The 17,680-nt window shown below is 43.0% G+C and overlaps 1 protein-coding gene across 5 annotated transcripts in view; it reads left to right on the forward strand.

Annotated features, from left to right (window-relative positions):
* Positions 1-17,680, forward strand: part of CCND3 (cyclin D3) — an 86,994-nt gene that overhangs the window by 23,774 nt on the left and 45,540 nt on the right. For 2 of the 5 annotated variants that reach the window (XM_070418611.1, XM_070418612.1), the window contains exon 2: positions 13,039-13,149. The exons of 1 other annotated variant lie outside the window; for it this stretch is intronic. In XM_070418611.1, coding sequence (XP_070274712.1) covers positions 13,093-13,149 — 57 coding nt within the window. In that variant the 5' untranslated portion in view covers positions 13,039-13,092. The remainder of the gene's footprint in view (positions 1-13,038; positions 13,150-17,680) is intronic. 2 more of the 5 variants (XM_070418614.1, XM_070418610.1) reach the window with 1 other exon arrangement.

Consider the following 17,680-nt stretch of genomic DNA (forward strand, 5'->3'; position numbering starts at 1 on the left):
GCTTTGTGGAGGAGAGGAGACGTGGTGGCGCTGGCTCTGGGAGGGCAGGCGGGAGGTTCCAGGTGCAGAGGCTGGAGGCCCAGCAGCGGAGGGGCCTCCTGGAGCCGCGTGACTTATCAGCCGCCCCCCCTGGCTCCAGTAGTTTGTTTCTGTGTCTCCCTGGGAGATGACAGATTCTGCGAGCAAGGGCTCCAGCTGTTTATCAAGGGCCATCCCAGGCCTGGGGCTCCCACTCCCCGCTGCAGAGGCTGTGAGGCCCTGATTAAGGAAACAGCTGAGGCCAGGGACCCCAGCACAGTGGCGCAGAGAGCAGGGTTCAGGGCAGGGACAGCCAGGGTGAGGGACAGGACCCAACCGTGCCCCTTGTGCTTCCAGGGCGTGCCCTGCCCCCCTCCACAGGGTGAAACGCAGCTCCATCAGAGCCGCTTGGGCTAGCACTTCCTCTGTGACTCTGTTCATTGGTCAGAGGGCACCTGATGGCATCACTAAGAATTAATTCCTCTCCTTTGCTCAGCTAGCAAGTCAACCTGTTGCCTTTGGCAGACTTTAGAATCAAGAATGAGAGTAGATGTAGCTAACATTGATGAAGCTTTTTTTTTTTTTTTAAATATATTTTATTGATTCCTTACAGAGAGGGAGAGAGATAGAGAGTTAGAAACATCGATGAGAGAGAAACATCGACCAGCTGCCTCCTGCACATCTCCCACTGGGGATGTGCCCGCAACCCAGGCACATGCCCTTGACCAGAATCGAACCAGGAACCCTTCAGTCCACAGGCCGACGCTCTATCCACTGAGCCAAACCGGCCTCGGCATGAAGCTTTTGACTCATGCTAGGTACCGTGGTGAAGCGTGTTTTGAAGCTATTTTCTCACTGAGGACTTCCCGCAGTCAGTGAGGTGGGATGATTATTATCCTAATGTTGTAGAGGAGGAAACTGAAGGGCAAGGGCAAGCTTGAAGTGTCAGCGGAGGTTCAAACCCCTGACTGAGTCCCATTTTCCTTCTTGATATAAACAGGGAGATGAAAGCAATACCTTTCTCTCAGGGCAGTTGCAAGAACAAAAAGAAGTAACGTATATCAAAGCATGTCAGCTCCCACCCCTCCCATGGCCGCCCTCCCCACCACTCCTTCAGCATCATATTGCTTGGGAAGAGCTAGTTGGAGTCTCGGTAGCCTGGTGGAGTGGTTAAGAGCATCCATTCTGGAGCTACACTGCCTGAACTCAAAATCCAGGCTCAGATCCATGACCAGGCTCCGAGCAATGACCTTGAGCAAGTTACTGTAACCTCTTTGAGCCTCAGTTGCTTCATCTGTAATGTGACGGTCATACGGTACCTTCCTCATAGGTTGTTTTAGGATTGAGATGAATGTGTCTCTCTATGCGCATATTTGCTGCTGAGGTTAACCGGCCTGGAAAGGGTTCTCTGGCCGTAGCGAGGACACGTGTGGCTGAGTGGTCCAGCTAATAACAACGACAAGTACCCATATGTTGGAATTCTTCTCACGATAAGAGAAACACTTGCTTATTGTGGAAACGTTGAAAAATACAGAGACGAAAATGAAAATGAACCATGATCCCACTCCTCAGAAATAATCACGGGTAACATTTGGGTGTATTTCTTTCCAGGGTTGTTTCTGTTTAGACAGCTGTTTTCCTAAAATTGGGATCATGTGCTGCATTACAGTTTTGAACCCCCCCACTGACCTCATGGTGTATAAAATGAGCATGTTCCAGTGCCGCCAAAATGCTTTCTGAAATAGGGTTCCTGGCACTTTGTCTTGTTTTACTGATTGAAAGACTGTACACGGAGGGAGCTGGTTGATAGATGGATATCATTCTGGAGGGAGGACGTCTGTCCCGTTGCCCGTTTTTACCAGTGACTGGGAGGTAACGTGGGTGGCATGTGATCAGCTGGCTCTTTTGTGTCCTACTCATGTTGGTGTCACATACATTTCTGGGTCCAGAAGGGACGACACTGTCCACTCATTCATTCAGCAAGTATTTATTGAGCATCTACTATGTGCCAGGCTTGTTTTGTGTACTTGGGATACATTAGTGAACAAAACAGGCAAACATGTCTTCCCTTTTATAGCAAGAGGCAGGACCGGTGGGACAGATAGCACACAGCACACACAGTACATAAACGAAGTTATAAAGCTCATTAAAAGGTGGTCAGGACTATGAACGAAACACTCATGTAGAGCAGTAAGAGGGATAGTATTGGAGAGGGGACATTTTACAGTTTTAAACAGGACGACCAGCGTCAGCTGAGAAGGAAGCGTTTGAACAGTGACTCAAAGTTAAGGAATTGGCCTTGTAGCTACCTGGGGGGTGGGAGGGTGTGTGCTAGCAGAGAGGGCAGCCAAAGCAAAGATTCCGGGCCTAGAACCTTCCGGGAGAATTTGAGGAATGCAAGAGGACCAGTGCGGCCGCAGTGGAGTCATTCTTCAGGAAGTTACTGTAACCTCTGTGAGCCTCACTACAGTTTGACACTAGGAGAGAGAGCCGATATGTTGGTTGAGAGAACCAGGAATTAGATCTTAACCAGCTTTGTAACGAATGATGTAAATTTAATAAGATACAAATTCCAACGAAAACAGAGTTTGCTCTGACGGTCACAAAAAGCCCTCTGCAAAGCAAGTCACCTCAAATCCCTCTTGTTAGTCGACTGAGTGTGAATTATTAGCACATTGTTAAGTACAGGATAAGGGAGATAGGTCTTAACAGCCATTCATTTAGTCAGCATGTCTTTATTGGATGTCTGCTATGGGCCAGGACTTGCTAGGGGCTGGGAATTCAGAACAGGACAAAGCCCCTACCTCCTCCGTGGAGGTTGCATTGTAGTGGGTGGAGACTGACGCTGAGCAGACAAATGCATGATGCGATGCTGGGTGTTGATAACAGCTGACACCAACAGCAGTTAAGCATGGTTCTCAAGAGAAAACGGTGGTGTAAGTCGGGTCTATATTCATTATGAGTCATTCGCGTCATGCAGTTGCCTGAAAGCCAGTTACACCTGAGGCTGTGTGAACAGAATGCCCAGCACTGGAGAGGTTGTGGTCTCTGCTTTCTGATCATCGAGCTAGGCGTGCAGTATTGCATTTACATTCTAGAGGGCCATTGACCAACCGGAACTTGTTCAGGGGAGGATGACTAAGACCATGGGGGGAGGTGGTGCTGTAACACCATCCAGGGGACAGGACCAGTTTCAGTGGATAGAGGTTCCAGCTCAGCAGGTCGAGGAATTTTCTCATGGTCAGAATTGACCAGTAATAGAATGAATGGGCCGTGAGAGAGGGCGCGACTCCATTGTCCAAAATTGTTCAGAAGAGCCTGGGTTCACCTGTCTCGGAATATTAATGAGGGCGCAATGAATGTGGAAGGAGCTTGATTAAATATGTAGGGCTCCTTCCACTTCCAGGTCATACTGTGCATGAGAAGGAGAGAAAAGGGTTTTCTGCAAACAACCTGTAACACAGATAATTCCACATTAACCACATGTTAGTAATCAGCAACCACCAAGGCCGTCGGTAGAATCCCAACATGTAGAAACCAGAAGTTCTCAGAATTCTTTCGCTCATCACTCTAGGTTGGTGTCCAGATCTGAGCTCTAGAAGCTTCTGAGGGTTAGAGAATGTTCAGCAGAAGAGCCATGGGCTGGTCAGCAGATCCACCCGCCCACCTTTTCATTTGGTGATTTCACGTGACAAGAATTATACAGAAAGTCCTCCTGTAGTTTTCACCCAGATTCCCCAAAGGTTAACATGTTATCACATTTGCTTTATTATCCTCTCTTTCTAATGTATGTATACATTGTTTGAATGTAAGTTGCAGTCATCATGTCCCTTTACTCCTAAATACTTTTATTTTTTTATTTTTAGAGAAAGTGGAAGAAGGAGACATCGATTTGTTGTTCTACTTATTTATGCATTAATTGGTTGACTCTTGTATTTGCCCTGACTGGAGGGTCAGGGCCCATGATTTTGGCGTTTGGGGACAATATTCTAACCAGCTGAGCTACCCAGCCAGGGCTAAGTGTTTCTTTTTTTTTTTAATCCTCACCCAAGGACATGCTTTTATTGATTTTTAGAGAGAGAGAAAGGGAGTGGGAAAGAGAGAAACATCGATGTGAGAGTGAAAGACCAATGGGTTTCTTCCCACACACCCTGAGCAGGGATGGAACTCACAACCTGGGAATGTGCCCTGACTGGGAGTCGAACTGTGACCTTTCAGTGTACGGAGAACACTCCAACCAACTGAGCCAACCGGCCAGGGCTTAGTGTGCATTCTTCAAACAAGGTCTTCCCTTACATAACCCCCGTAGAATGACAAAAAAAAACAAAACAGGAAATTAACTTTGCTACAATGTGAGAATCTAATCTACAGACTTTATTCAAATGTCACCATAGTCTCAATGATATGCATTATGGCCCCAAAGAAAAAAAGTCCCAGATCACGGGTTGTATGTAGCCGTCATGTCTCAGTAAGTTTCCTTTAATCTAAAATGTGTCCTTAATTACCCTCTGTCTTTCATGATATCAACATTTTGCTGGGTGAGCAAAGGACTTTTAAGTAAAGCCTTTTTAAAAAATGAGATAAGACAGGGAGAAGGTTTTGACGTGGATCCTCAGGTCCCTGTGGTTTATGCATCAAGCACGATTTCCCTGCTTAAGAGGCCTTACTGGCTCCACGCTCGTCATCACTAAGCATCCCAAAGCCCCTGCATTGGTTTCCTGGGACAGACATGACAAAGGGCCACACTGGTGGCTTAAGACAACAGAACTATGTCCTCTCACAGTTCTGGAGGCTGGACATCCAGAATCGAAGTGTCTGCGGGCCATGTCCCTCTGAAGCCCGAGGGGAGAGCCTTCCTGCCTCTTCCATCTTCCGGTAACTCCAGTGTTCCCTGGCTTGTACTGGCTCACTCCAGTCAGCCTCTGTCTTCACCTGGCCGTCTTCCCTCTGTGTCTCTTCTTGTAGGGACGACAGTCATTTCAGGTATAAGGGCCCACCCTGCTCCGATATGACCTCATGTTGATTATATCTGCAACCACCTGTTTCCAGACAAGGCCACCTCGGAAGTACTGGGGGTTGGAACTTCAATATGTTGTTCTGGGGGACACAACTCAGCCGCCAGGACCCCTACCTCATCTTTCCAGCCTAACCCTGCATTTCTTCGTATGTGGTCCCTCTGCTCCAACCACAGTAATTGCCCTCAAGGGGACCCTGCTTCCTCCCAGACTCAGGGCTTTCTTCTGGCCATCTCCACACCCCCAACCGTGCCACCCCCCAACAATCAGGGAATGGAGGTACCGGAAGGTGAACTTGCTCAAGGCCTCATTCTCTGACAGTTCCCTGGCTTATTTCCTCCTCACGGACTCTTGCTGGTTGCCGTAGCAGGGATCTCAGAGCTGGCGCATGTTCCAGTCGCTGGCCTGCCCTCTGAAATCCTCAGGGCCTGTGAGTGCCCCGTGCCTCAGCTGACATTGATCCTACTGCGTCCTCAGTTCTCAGGGTGGGGTGGGGTGGGGGATGGGATTCGGGTCTTTTATGTTCATGGCTTCCTCCCTTCCCACCAGAGCCTCATGGCCCTTGTACCTTACACCCTGCCTGAGCTTCTCAGAGTAGGTAGGGCACAGGGTGTCCAATGTATAACATCTCCTTCAGACTGTGTCCAGTGTGTCCGGGGCCCCACTCCAGACCTCCTGAATCAGAATCTCTGGTGAGGCCCATCTGGTGTGAGTGTCGACCTATGAACCAGGAGGTCACAGTTTGATTCCCAGTCCGGTCATATACCCAGGTGGTGGGCTTGATCCCCAATGTGGCAGAAGGCAGCCAATCAGTGATTCTTTCTCATCATTGATGTCTCTCTCTCTCTCTCTCTCTCTCTCTCTCCCCCCACTTCCTTTCTGAAATATATATATATATATATATATATATATATATATTCAATTTTTTTTTAAAGAATCTCTGGTAAAGAGACCCAGAGCCTGCCTCTTTAATAAACTTCCCAGTGATTCTTATAAGTTTGGGAATTGCTGTTGAGAGCCCTCCTCAGATGGACTGACTGACCAATTGACTGCATGAGTGAACTTCTCTGCTGTGTTTCTATGGAGGGCAGACCAAGAAGAAACTAAAGATTTCCTGTCAATTTCCACACTCAGTTTTTCTGTGAACCTAAAACTGCTCCCAGAATGAAGTTCCTTTTTAGAAATGAAGGTTATTGCCTATAGCATAACTAAAGACTGTTGTGGGGCTTACCCACCGGAACCTCCTCAGTATCTGGGTGTGCACTATTTCTACTCAAGCTTCTTTCTCTTCAATGACGTCCCATTCAGAATCCTAGGGAAATCGGCAGGTCTCTGACCTGGGCCCGACCTGCCCAACGCTCCCACCCCTTGCCCCAAACTCCGAGAGCCTGGGGTGACATAAGACAGTTGCTCCACCCGCCCCCTGCACCCTCCCCCGCCCCCCCAGAAGCCCAGCTGTTTTCCCCAGCCCCTCATTTCAGCCACCTGAGCCCATTCACAGTTTTCCTGTCAGTTAACCGGGCCCCACTGCACTGTGGGAAGGGGCCCCTCTAGTTGGCTGTGTGTCATTTACTGGTGTCGTTCCTTGGGTCTCATCAGAGCAGGTGTGGGCAGAAGCAGCTGGGTGAAATGAGGACATTTCCTCCCCAACATTCGAAGCTTCTCTCCCCCCTCCCACCTCCATCCAGCAAAGGGCAGCCCCCAGGAGAGGGGTTGCCTTAAACGGGGAGGGGACACACTGGAGGGAGAGGGGAAAGCAGTGGGTTTACACGGCCAGCCTCCCTTTCTGTGGTGCTCTTGTTGTAGAGGGAGGACTGATGTCACCAGAAAGGTGGCGGGGGGGTGAGGGGTGGGGGTGTGGGGGTGGGGAGGCTGTTTCTGGGACTACCCAGGTCACTGACTTTGCCTGCAGCCTGGAAGGCACTAAAGACCAATTATGAAGCTGGCCAACCTATCCCCCTCCGGGCTGACTCCTCCCTGTCTCCTAAGAAAATGGGTGCAGTCAGACTCAACCACATTCTAGAACAGAAGTTGAGCATGCACCTGATCCCCTCAAGGGCTTATTACACAGGCACTGCTGGGTCCCATGCCAGACATGCTGATTAGTGGGACTGAGGCGGGGCCTGAGAGTTTGCATTTCTAATGTGTTTCCCAGACCATGTTGCTCGTGTGGCACAGGGGCCACACCTAGAGGACACTGTTCCAGGGGATCCCCTTAAGGTTCCTGATAAGTGGGCTCTGCCTAGCCATCATGGGGAAGAACAGGTCACTCAAGGAAGTTGGGCCCCCGGCGGTGGCCTTATCACTCAGGCTCAAATCACAACCCTCCCCCTTTGCAGGTCTGTATGCTTCCACTAGATTTGGGTAGGACTGTGGCTTAAGAAAAAGACAGAAAGAAAACCTCTGTCTGTTTGCTCCCACTCTCACGGCCAGTCCCCTACAAGCAATGCCTCCTGCCATCTTGAATCTTGTTTGTTTGTTTGTTTGTTTTTGCATGTGATATTTGTGACACTTTTTATTTATGTATGTATTTTTTAAATATATTTTTATATTGCTTTCAGAGAGGAAGGAGAGAGAGAGAGAGAAAGATCAATGATGAGAGAGAATCATTGATTGTCTTCTGCAGGCCCTGCACTGGGGATCGAGCCTGCAACCCAGGCATGTGCCCTTGACCAGAATCAAACCCAGACCCTTTAGTCCGCAGGCCGACACTCTACCCACCAAGCCAAACTGGCCAGGGTGATCTTGAATCTTTTATTTTTATATCTCCTTCCTGTCCAATCACAGGAAAAGAAGGATGACCCCTGTGTTCTCTGAATCTTATTTTTCAACTATATGCTATGAAATATTAGTTAGCTATTCAAAAGCATGAAGGCAATCCTATGTGGTGATGAGGGAGTGATCTGCTGTAACATATTGTAGAGTGAAACTGATGAACTATAGGTGGAATATGGTATTGCTTTTATGAAAACAACCAACCATGAAGCTATAAATAAATATGTATATGTATATGTATGTATATATAAGTATTTACATCCCACAAAAAGTGTGAAAGGACCTTTTCCAGACCACCAATAGATGTTAGCTCTGGAGGATGGGAGATTTCACTATTTACATTCTTTAATCCTATATTTTAATAAGCCTGTCTGACTCTGTAATTAAAATAAAATAATAAAATAAACAAAATAAAATGCCAGTGAAATGCAGTTGAAAGAGAAGGGTAGAGCTCTGGAAAGGTACACTCAACTATTTTTTTAAAAAAAGTATATATTTTTATTTATTTCAGAGAAGAAGGGAGAGGGAGAGAGAGTTAGAAACATCAATGATGAGAGGGAATCATCCATCCGCTGCCTCCTGCATGCCCCAGACGGGATCAAGTCTGCAACCCGGCCATGTGCCCTGACCAGGAATTGAACCATGACCTCCTGGTTCATAGGTTGATGCTCAACCACTGAGCCACGCCAGCTGGGCTGCACTCAACTATTTATAGTAGGGAATAGTAGGAGGGCTGGGGGTTCTATCATTAGCCCCCCGTCCCTTTCCCCAACACACACACTTCTGGACTGTTTGAATATGTTAAAAAGTGGATTGTTGGTTTTTAAATTTTTTTAAAGGGCATATAGACAATAAAGGAAATAGCCTCCCTCTCTCCTCTACCAGCTCCCCAGCCGCCCCTGGCTCGCCCCACCAGCGGATGCCCCAAACCCTCCGCACTCCTCCAGTGCTCTGCCATCTCATGCCTTCCAGTCAACGTCAGATTTCTTCCCTTGCTGCCTCCATTTCTTCAACAGCCATCCTTTTTATTTTAAAGAAACATTACATGTTTTTGTTTGACGATCACCAGCATTCCAAACATGGGAAATAAAATCCCATAGCCCTAAAACAGCATCCACAAGCATGACTTGATCTTGTCCAGTCCTATCTGCCGCTCACTGCACACGAATGTCCTTTCATGATTGTAATCCGCACAAATGCTATTTTGTGTCCTGAAATTTTTTACGTCACCTAATTTTGTAAGCCCGCCTGTGGATGGACACAGCATCATTTCTTTATGAATGGCACTGCGGTTGTTTAACCAGGCCCTGATTGTTAGGCCTTTGGGTGTTTTCCAGTTCTTTGCTATGTATTCATTCATGATTTCACCCCCTCCTTTTGGGCCCCGCCTCCTGCCAGCCTATAAAAACTGCCCTCTTAAAGGTCACTGCCATGGGTCTTCCCTCCAAATCTAGCAGGCTGTTCTCAATCCTTGACTGAGCCCTTGTCCTGACTTTAATGGAACTTGGCCTTATTAACCACCCTCACCGCCACCTACCAGCCCATCCATCAAACCGTTGGTGAAATTCCAGGCTCCCTTCATTGGCTTTTGTTTTTCTCTTTTTAAAATCTTCTTTCTTCCAAATACATGTTTACATTTTCATTGTAAAAGAATAAAACAACTAATACTTAGGTAATATAGAAAGTAAAAATACATTATATTTTAATGGAACTGAATTATGAATTCTATCATTCAAAAAGAATACAAAAGCACACCTATCTATATAAATTATGAAGTAGTATAATAAAACTAAACCCATATCATACCTACCTCACAACTCAAGAAATATAACACCACTGATTCTGTAGAACCTTCCTCTGTGGCCCTCTCTGGGTCATCCCACTAAGACACTCTGGCTCTGAATTAGTTTTAATCACTTGCAGTTTTGAAGGGGTATTATCCACAGGTTCTCAACCTGTGGGTCGCGACCCCTGAAAATACACCCTGCATATCAGATATTTACATTATGATTCATAACAGTAGCAAAATTACAGTTATGAAGTAGCAACGAAAATAATTTTATGGTTGGGGGTCACCACAACATGAGGAACTGTATTAAAGGGTCAAGGCATTAGGAAGGTTGAGAACCACTGAAGGACTGTTGTTTCTTTCCAATTCTGTGCCTTTAATTTATTGTTATTCTTTCCAGTTTGCTTCCAGTTTTGCTAATCCTCCAATATAATGTCAACTAGAAGCAGGAATGGCAGGCATCCTTGACTTGTTGAACATAAAATAAATGCTTCTAATGGTTTTTCGTAACGATGACTGCTATAGGTTTTTGGTACATGCTCTTTAATAGGCTAAGGACATTTCTTTTTTATTTCTAGTTTAGTGTTAAATTTTATCAAATGCTTTTTCTACATCTATTGAAATGATCTTATGGATTTTCTCTTTTCATCTGTGAATGCTATAAATTACATTAATAGTTTTATGTTAAACTTTCTTTGTATATCTGGGATAGAGTCAAATGGGGCATAATATAGTATCTTTTTTATATAGTACTGAGTTTGATTTGTTTATATGTTGAACAAGGTATCAACATCTATGTTCATAAGTGATATTAACCTGCATTTTCTTCTCATACTGTATTTGTCTGTTTTGGAATTTTACTAACCTCACTGAATACGTTCAGAATGTTTTTCCTTCCTTAATCTCTTAAGAAAAGGTGGCTTAACATTGGAATTGATGCTTTCTTGAATATTTGGTAGATCATTCCTATACAACCTTCTGGGCCGGGTATCCTCTTTGTATGAATAATTTAAATGCCCTGTTTAGATTTTGTTTCTGGCTGTGTGTAAAGTGACCAGATGCCTGGACTAGGACCAGGTTATGTCTGTTCCCTGCATACTCATTAATAATGCCTCTTTTCACTTTCAAAGATCTCCTTGTTCAGATAATAAAATATGTGGTTTTTGTGTGTATTGGACTATATAGGTTTTTCTCTTTCTTCTTGAATTAGTTTTGGCAAATTATGTAATATTGTCTAGTTTGTCTGCTTCAAATTTATTGGCAGAAAGTTGTTTGTAGTTTTCTCATTTTAAAAACTCTCCTGTGCCAAACCGGTTTGGCTCAGTGGATAGAGCGTCGGCCTGCAGACTGAGGGGTCCCGGGTTCGATTCCGGTCAAGGGCATGTACCTGGGTTGCGGGCACATCCCCAGTGGGGAGTGTGCAGGAGGCAGCTGATCGATGTTTCTCTCTCATCGATGTTTCTAACTCTCTATCCCTCTCCCTTCCTCTCTGTAAAAAATCAATAAAATATATTTTAAAAATAAAATAAAAAAAAAACAACTCTCCTGTGCCCTGGCCAGTGTGGCTCAGTTGGTTGGAGCGTAGTCCTGGCCACCAAAGGGTGGCAGATTGATTCCCGGTCAGGGCATATACCCAGGTTGCGGGTTTGATCCCCAGTCGGGGCGAGTATGGGAGGTACTGATATCTCTCACATCGATGTCTGCCTGCCCGTCTGTCTCTCTCCCTTCCTCTCTCTCTCAAATCAATTAAAAAACAGATACTTGGGTGAAGATGAAAAACACACATACAGAACTCTGCTGTAGCTTTCAGTATATCACTTTAAAACTCTCTAACATTGTTTATTTGCAACTTTTTTCTTTACCTTGATCAATATTACCTACGTATTTTCCATTTTTATTAGTCTTTTTTATGTACACATTTCACATTTGACTTTATTGACTTTCTCTACTGTTTATTTTTTATGTCATTAATTTTTGCTCATGTTTATTGTTTTCATCTTTCTACTTTCTTAGAATTTATTCTGCTGCTCTTTTTAAAAAATTTTCCTATTATCTATCTTTGATAGATAATCAGTTTTGAATCTTTTTTTCTTTTCTAATATATGCACTTAAGGCTATATATTTCCTTGTAAGTGTTGTTAAAGTTGAATTCTGTAAGGCTTTTTTTTCTTTATTGAATATACATATCATAAAATGCATGTATCTTAAGTCTATAGTTTTATGAGTTTCGGCGAATGTAAACAACCATGTTCCCGTCATCCAAATCAAGATAGAGGATATTTCCATCAGCCCAGAAGGCTCCGTGGGGCCCGTGTTGGATCCATCTTCCCTTCGTCACCAGCTCATTAGTGTGAGGACTGTGCGAGGCCAGACGTTCATCTAAATGGAAGCATTCAGTATTCTCTTTAGAGGGCAGCTTCTTTCATCAGCATGTACTGCGTATATTAGTTCATTTGCTCCTTTTTATCACTGAGGTTATTCCATTATATGGATGGATATGCACTATTTGTTTATCCAGTCTCTGCTGATGTTTGTTTGGATTGTTTTCAGTGTTTGGCTACTATGAATAAAGCACCTATGAACATTCTTATACAAGTCTTCTGTGGACATAGTAAGCTTTCATTTCTCTTGGATAGTGGAAATTGAGAATGGAGATCATTCTCAATCGCAGAGAAAATGTGTTCATCATCAAAAAATTAAGGTCAATGGGGGGAAAAAAAAGGAGATATATGTACTACTATGTGTAATACTTTAAACAATAAAAAAAAATTTAAAAGGCACCCAGCCTGTGTGGTTCAGTGGTTGAGCATCAACCTATGAACCTGGGGGTCACGTTTCGATTCCCGGGCAGAGCACATGCCCGGGCTGTGGTCTTGATCCCCAGTAGGAGGGGCCGTGCAGGAGGCAGCTGATCAGTGATTCTCTCTCATCATTGATGTTTCTCTCTCTCCCTCTCCCTGCCTCTCTGAAATAAAAAAAGACTTGGACCGCCCTAGCTGGTTTGGCTCAGTGAATAGAGTGTTGGCCTACGAACTGAAGGGTCCCAGGTTCAATTCCGGTCAAGGGCACATGCCCAGGTTGTGGTCTCGATCCCCAGTAGGGTTGTGCAGGAGGCAGCCAATCGATGATTCTCTCTCATTATTGATGTTTCTAGCTCTCTCTCCTTCTCCTGTCCTCTCTGAAATTAATAAAAAAATATTTTTAAAAAAGGCGCTGGTATTACTTTTATACCATCCTAGTGACTTTGCTTTTTAAATGAATGGAAAACGATGTACAGTTTGTTTGTTTTTTTAATCCTACTGGAAGATATATTTTTATGAGAGAGAGAGAGAGAGAGACATTGATGGTTGCCTGCCGCAGACACCCTGACTGGGGATTGAACCTGAAACCTAGGTATGTGCCTTGACTAGGAATTGAACCTGAAACTTTTTTGGTGCACAGGATTGATGCTCCAACCAACTGAACCACCTGGCTACAGTGCGATGTACAGCAAGCATGTCAAACTCGCGGCCCACAACGAATATTTTTGCAGCCCAGCCAATACAACGGTATGTAAGAAACGTTTTAATAAAAATGTCTTAATTTTTGTAACTTAATTACAATATCCTGTTATACATAATTATTAATAACGAACTACAACGTTCGCTAATGACCGATTACTATAATCGTGTTGCATTCATTTCCCTTACGCGCCTACGCGCAGGCACACCATTTCTCTCCACTAATACCAGCAGCGAATATTTTAGCAGCCGATTGCCACGTCATTAGTCTTGGACTGACTTGTTTGGTGTGCACAACAGGAATTATTTCACTTTCGGAGAACAAGAAAAATAGGTTTATTTGCATTACGCTTATTAATTTGTGCAGTTATTCAGTGTCTGGTAAGTTGATGTTCAAGAAAAATATTAATTTTTATTGAAATGTTCTATTATTTTATGGTAACGATTACTCATTTATTCCAGCCCTTTGTATTCAGCATGTCGCTATCAAAATAAACCTACGTTTCTATAAATTGAAGCTTTTGTTTTTTTTCGGCCCACTTAAACTTAAACCTTGTGTATTTGGCCCGTGTTAGCCTTTGAGTTTGACATGCTTGGTGTACCGTTTTACTATGTGGCCATTGGTTGTTTTTGTTTTAAATGTTGACCTTGTTTTTTCACACAGTTTTGCGGGGAAAAAGGACTCAGATGCAAAGTCAGCTCCTGCTTCCCCTGATCATGTTAGACACGGCCAGGGGTGTTGAGAGGGAGCTGTGGTTAGTGGTGCACCTGTGATTTCATTGCTTTCTTGTTTGGAATTGGAAAGGCGGGGTCTTGGTGTAGCTATCCAGAAAGTTTTATGATGTGGTATTTTCATTATTATTTAGTTCTAATTCTTAAAAATGTTTACATTAAGATTTTTTTCTTTGAACTCTATGTTACTTGGAAGTGTGTTTTTAAATTTCCATGTGTGGGATGATTTGTTGTTTTTGATGATTTCTAACTTAGTTGCAATTTGGTTGCTTAATATAGTCTTTGTAATACTAATTTCTTGAAATGTTTTGTGACATGCTTTATGACTTAATGTGTACTTAATTTGTATGCTTAAAAGAAAAGTGTATTCTCTAATACACACACACACACACTTATATATATTTACTTAACAAGCTTAATATATATGTACACACTTATATAAATATATATAAATTTATAGATAATAGATCTCAAGCTTATTAATGGCATTGTTTAATTCTTCAAAATCCTTTCTGATTTTTGTCTGTTCAATCTACCAATTACTAAAAAAGATGTATTAAAACCTCCTACCCCAATAGTGGATTTACCAGTTAATTCTTATAGTTTTGTCAAGTTTGACTTTGTATTTCAGAACCTTTATTATTTAATATATACAGATTTAGAATTACTATATTATTCTAGCAAAAAATAAATTATTTTTTTTTCTGATTGGGACTACATCAAACTACAAAATTTTTGCATAGCAAAGGAAACCATGTACAAAATAAAAAGACATCCTACTGAATGGGAGAATATATTCACCAATGAGACATCCAATAAAAGTTATACAAAATATATAAAGAACTCATACAACTCAATATAAAAAAACACACAAAAAAAAATCCAATTAAAAAATGGGCAGAGGGCCTGAATAGATACTTCTCCACAGAGGACATACAGATGGCCGGTAGACATATGAAAAGATGCTCAACATCACTAATCATCAGAGAGATGCAAATTAAAACCACAATGAGATCTCACCTCACACCTGTCAGAATGCCTTTCATCAGTAAATCAGCAAACAACAAGTGTTGGCAAGGAAGTGAAGTTAAAGGGCACCCTCGTGCATTGTTGGTAGGAATGCAGACTGGTGCAGCACTATGGAAAATAGTATGGCCCAGCTGGTGTGGCTCAGTGGTTGAACGTAGATCTATGAACCAGGAGGTCACGGTTCGATTCTGGTCAGGGCACATGCCTGGGTTGCAGCTCGATCCCCAGTGGGGGGCGTGCAGGAGGCAGCCCATCAATGATTCTCTCTCATCATTGATATTTCTATCTCTCTCTCTCCCTCTCCTTCCTCTCTGAAATCAATACAAAATTTTTTTTAAAGAAAATAGTATGGAGGGTCCTCAAAAAATTATAAATGGAACTGCTTTATGTCCCAACAAAACCCAAAACACTAATTCAAAAGAATTTTCATTTCAGCGTTATTTACAGTAGCCAAGATATGGAAGCAACTCAAGTGCCCATCAATACATGAGTACATGAGTGAATAAAAAAGCTATAAAGCACACACACATACACTGGAATATTACTCAGCCATAAAAAAGTGAAGTCTTACCATTTGTGATAGTATGGGTGGACCTAGAGGGTATTATGCTCAGTGAAATAAGTCAGTCAGAGAAAGACAAATACCACATGATCTCACTTATTTATGTGTGGAATCTAAAGAACAAAATAAATGAACAAAACAAAAATAGAAACAGATTCGCCCTAGCTGGTTTGGCTCAGTGGATGGAGCGTCGGCCTGCGGACTGAAAGGTCCCGGGTTCGATTCCGGTCAAGGGCATGTACCTTGGTTGCGGGCACATTCCCAGTGGGAGGTGTGCAGGAGGCGGCTGATCGATGTTTTTCTCTCATCGATGTTTCTAACTCTCTATCCCTCTCTCTTCCTCTCTGTAAAAAACCAATATAATATGTTTTAAAAAAATAGAAACAGATTCATAGACAGAGAGAACAGCTGATGGTTGCCAGAGGGGAGGGTGGTTGGGGGATGAGTGAAAAGGTGAAAAGAATAAGAAGTACAAATTGGTAGTTACAAAATAGTCACAGGGGTGCAAAGTACAAGCATAGGGAATACAGTAAATGATATTGTAATAACTGTGTGTGGTGCCAGTCGGGTACTGAAAGTATCGGGGGGACACTTTATAAAGTAAACGATTGTCTCATTACTATTCTGTACACCTGAAGCTAATACAAAATAATATTGAATGTAAACTGCAATTGAAAAGTAAAAATTTAAAGGAGTAACCATCCCTCTGAAATAAAATAAATTATTATTGTAGCCAATTTTCAAATCATCATACAGTGACTATTTCTTTTCATGCTTTTTGCCTCAGTGCCTATTTATCTCATGTTAATATTTGGTGTCAGCTTCCTTTCAGTTAGCATTCATTTAGCATCTGTTCCATCATTTAACTTTTAGCCTCTCTCTGTATTACTTTTTTTCTACCTCTGCTTTTAATGAAGCCTAGATTAGAAGTCAGTAGATCTCTATTCTAGTCTTGAAAGTGTCCCGGAGTCTTAGATTCTTAATTTTTCAATTGGGTGCAAGAGTACATGCCTTGCACACCACCCTTCACCGTGTTGTGAGAATCAAGTGAGATAAGTTATGTGGAATCGTTTTAAAAACTAAATTATCCTGCAAATTATTATTGTTCTAGCCATCTAACACTGAGTGTCCCCAAAGCTTGTTTAAAGCCATGGTGGTTAAGGGCTTAGTTGGTTGATTGAGCCATATTTTTGCATTTGCAAATTCTATTTCATAGGGTAGTTGTAAGATGTAGATGCATTAAAAGTACTAAATTATCTGGAGCATAGTAAGTGTTCAATAAAGAATAACTCATTATTTTTATAATTATCATTATGATTATTGTGTCGCTTTTGTTTTTACCCTGAATTCTAGATCCTCAATTTACCAGTGTGTGATCATAGGCAAATTTCTTAACCTCGCTAAGCCTCAACTTCTTCATTTTTGAAGCTAATAACTACTTCATAGTGTTGTTCTGAGAATAATGTAAAATAATGATAAAAAGAGCTTGGTACACTGTCATGGTTTCCATAATCTTAGTTTTGAAGGTATCTTCTGCTATTAGAGTTCTAAATGTTGACACTTTTCTGACGCCCCAAATCATCTATAACCTCTTAGCTGAATTTGAAGCCCTTCCTTAAAATGTAGTTGAGTAGAACCACTTGGAAATTTTACCGTCAATATAAAGCATTTTATCCAAAGTTAAATTCTTCATCCTTTCTCCCCACCAATCATTTCAACTTCTTGAGAACCTAAGTGTTTAAGTTAAGCCCTACCCTTAAGGAGCTCACCATCTCATAGAAGGCTGACTTTAAAACATGCCAGTGTAGAAATTCATACAAGGTGCTTCAGGAGACCCTAGAGAAGAAATGAACCCTGTAGGGAGGAGGGTGATCAAGTCAGGGAAAGCTTCCCAGACCAGGGAAAGCTGTTTCCCCATTTCCACCACATATACCAGAACCATCACCTGTCATTCTCCCAACACAAAAGACTGGGGTGCATAAACTTAAACAGATTTTTTCACTTCATAACTTCAAGAAGTGACTCAGGGATCCAGCGGCCTTACCTCTTACAGTGTCTGTGTCCTGAAAGTCCTTTATTAGCTTCTGCATCCTCCTCTCTCACAACGGAGAGCGTGAGGACTGTGCGTGGCCTTTCATGTCCAGGCCTGAAGAGACGGCATCATTGCTGCTTGCAGTCCATCGGCCAGACCCAGGGGCATGGCCCCAACCTAACAGGGAATTGTCGTTTTTCTGTGCACCAGGAAGAGGCAAAGGGATTG

The sequence above is a fragment of the Myotis yumanensis genome, unplaced genomic scaffold (genome assembly GCF_028538775.1).
Source record: "Myotis yumanensis isolate MYYU_CA2020_CCGP unplaced genomic scaffold, mMyoYum1.0.hap1 SCAF_6, whole genome shotgun sequence".
Classification (NCBI taxonomy): Eukaryota; Metazoa; Chordata; class Mammalia; order Chiroptera; family Vespertilionidae; genus Myotis; species Myotis yumanensis.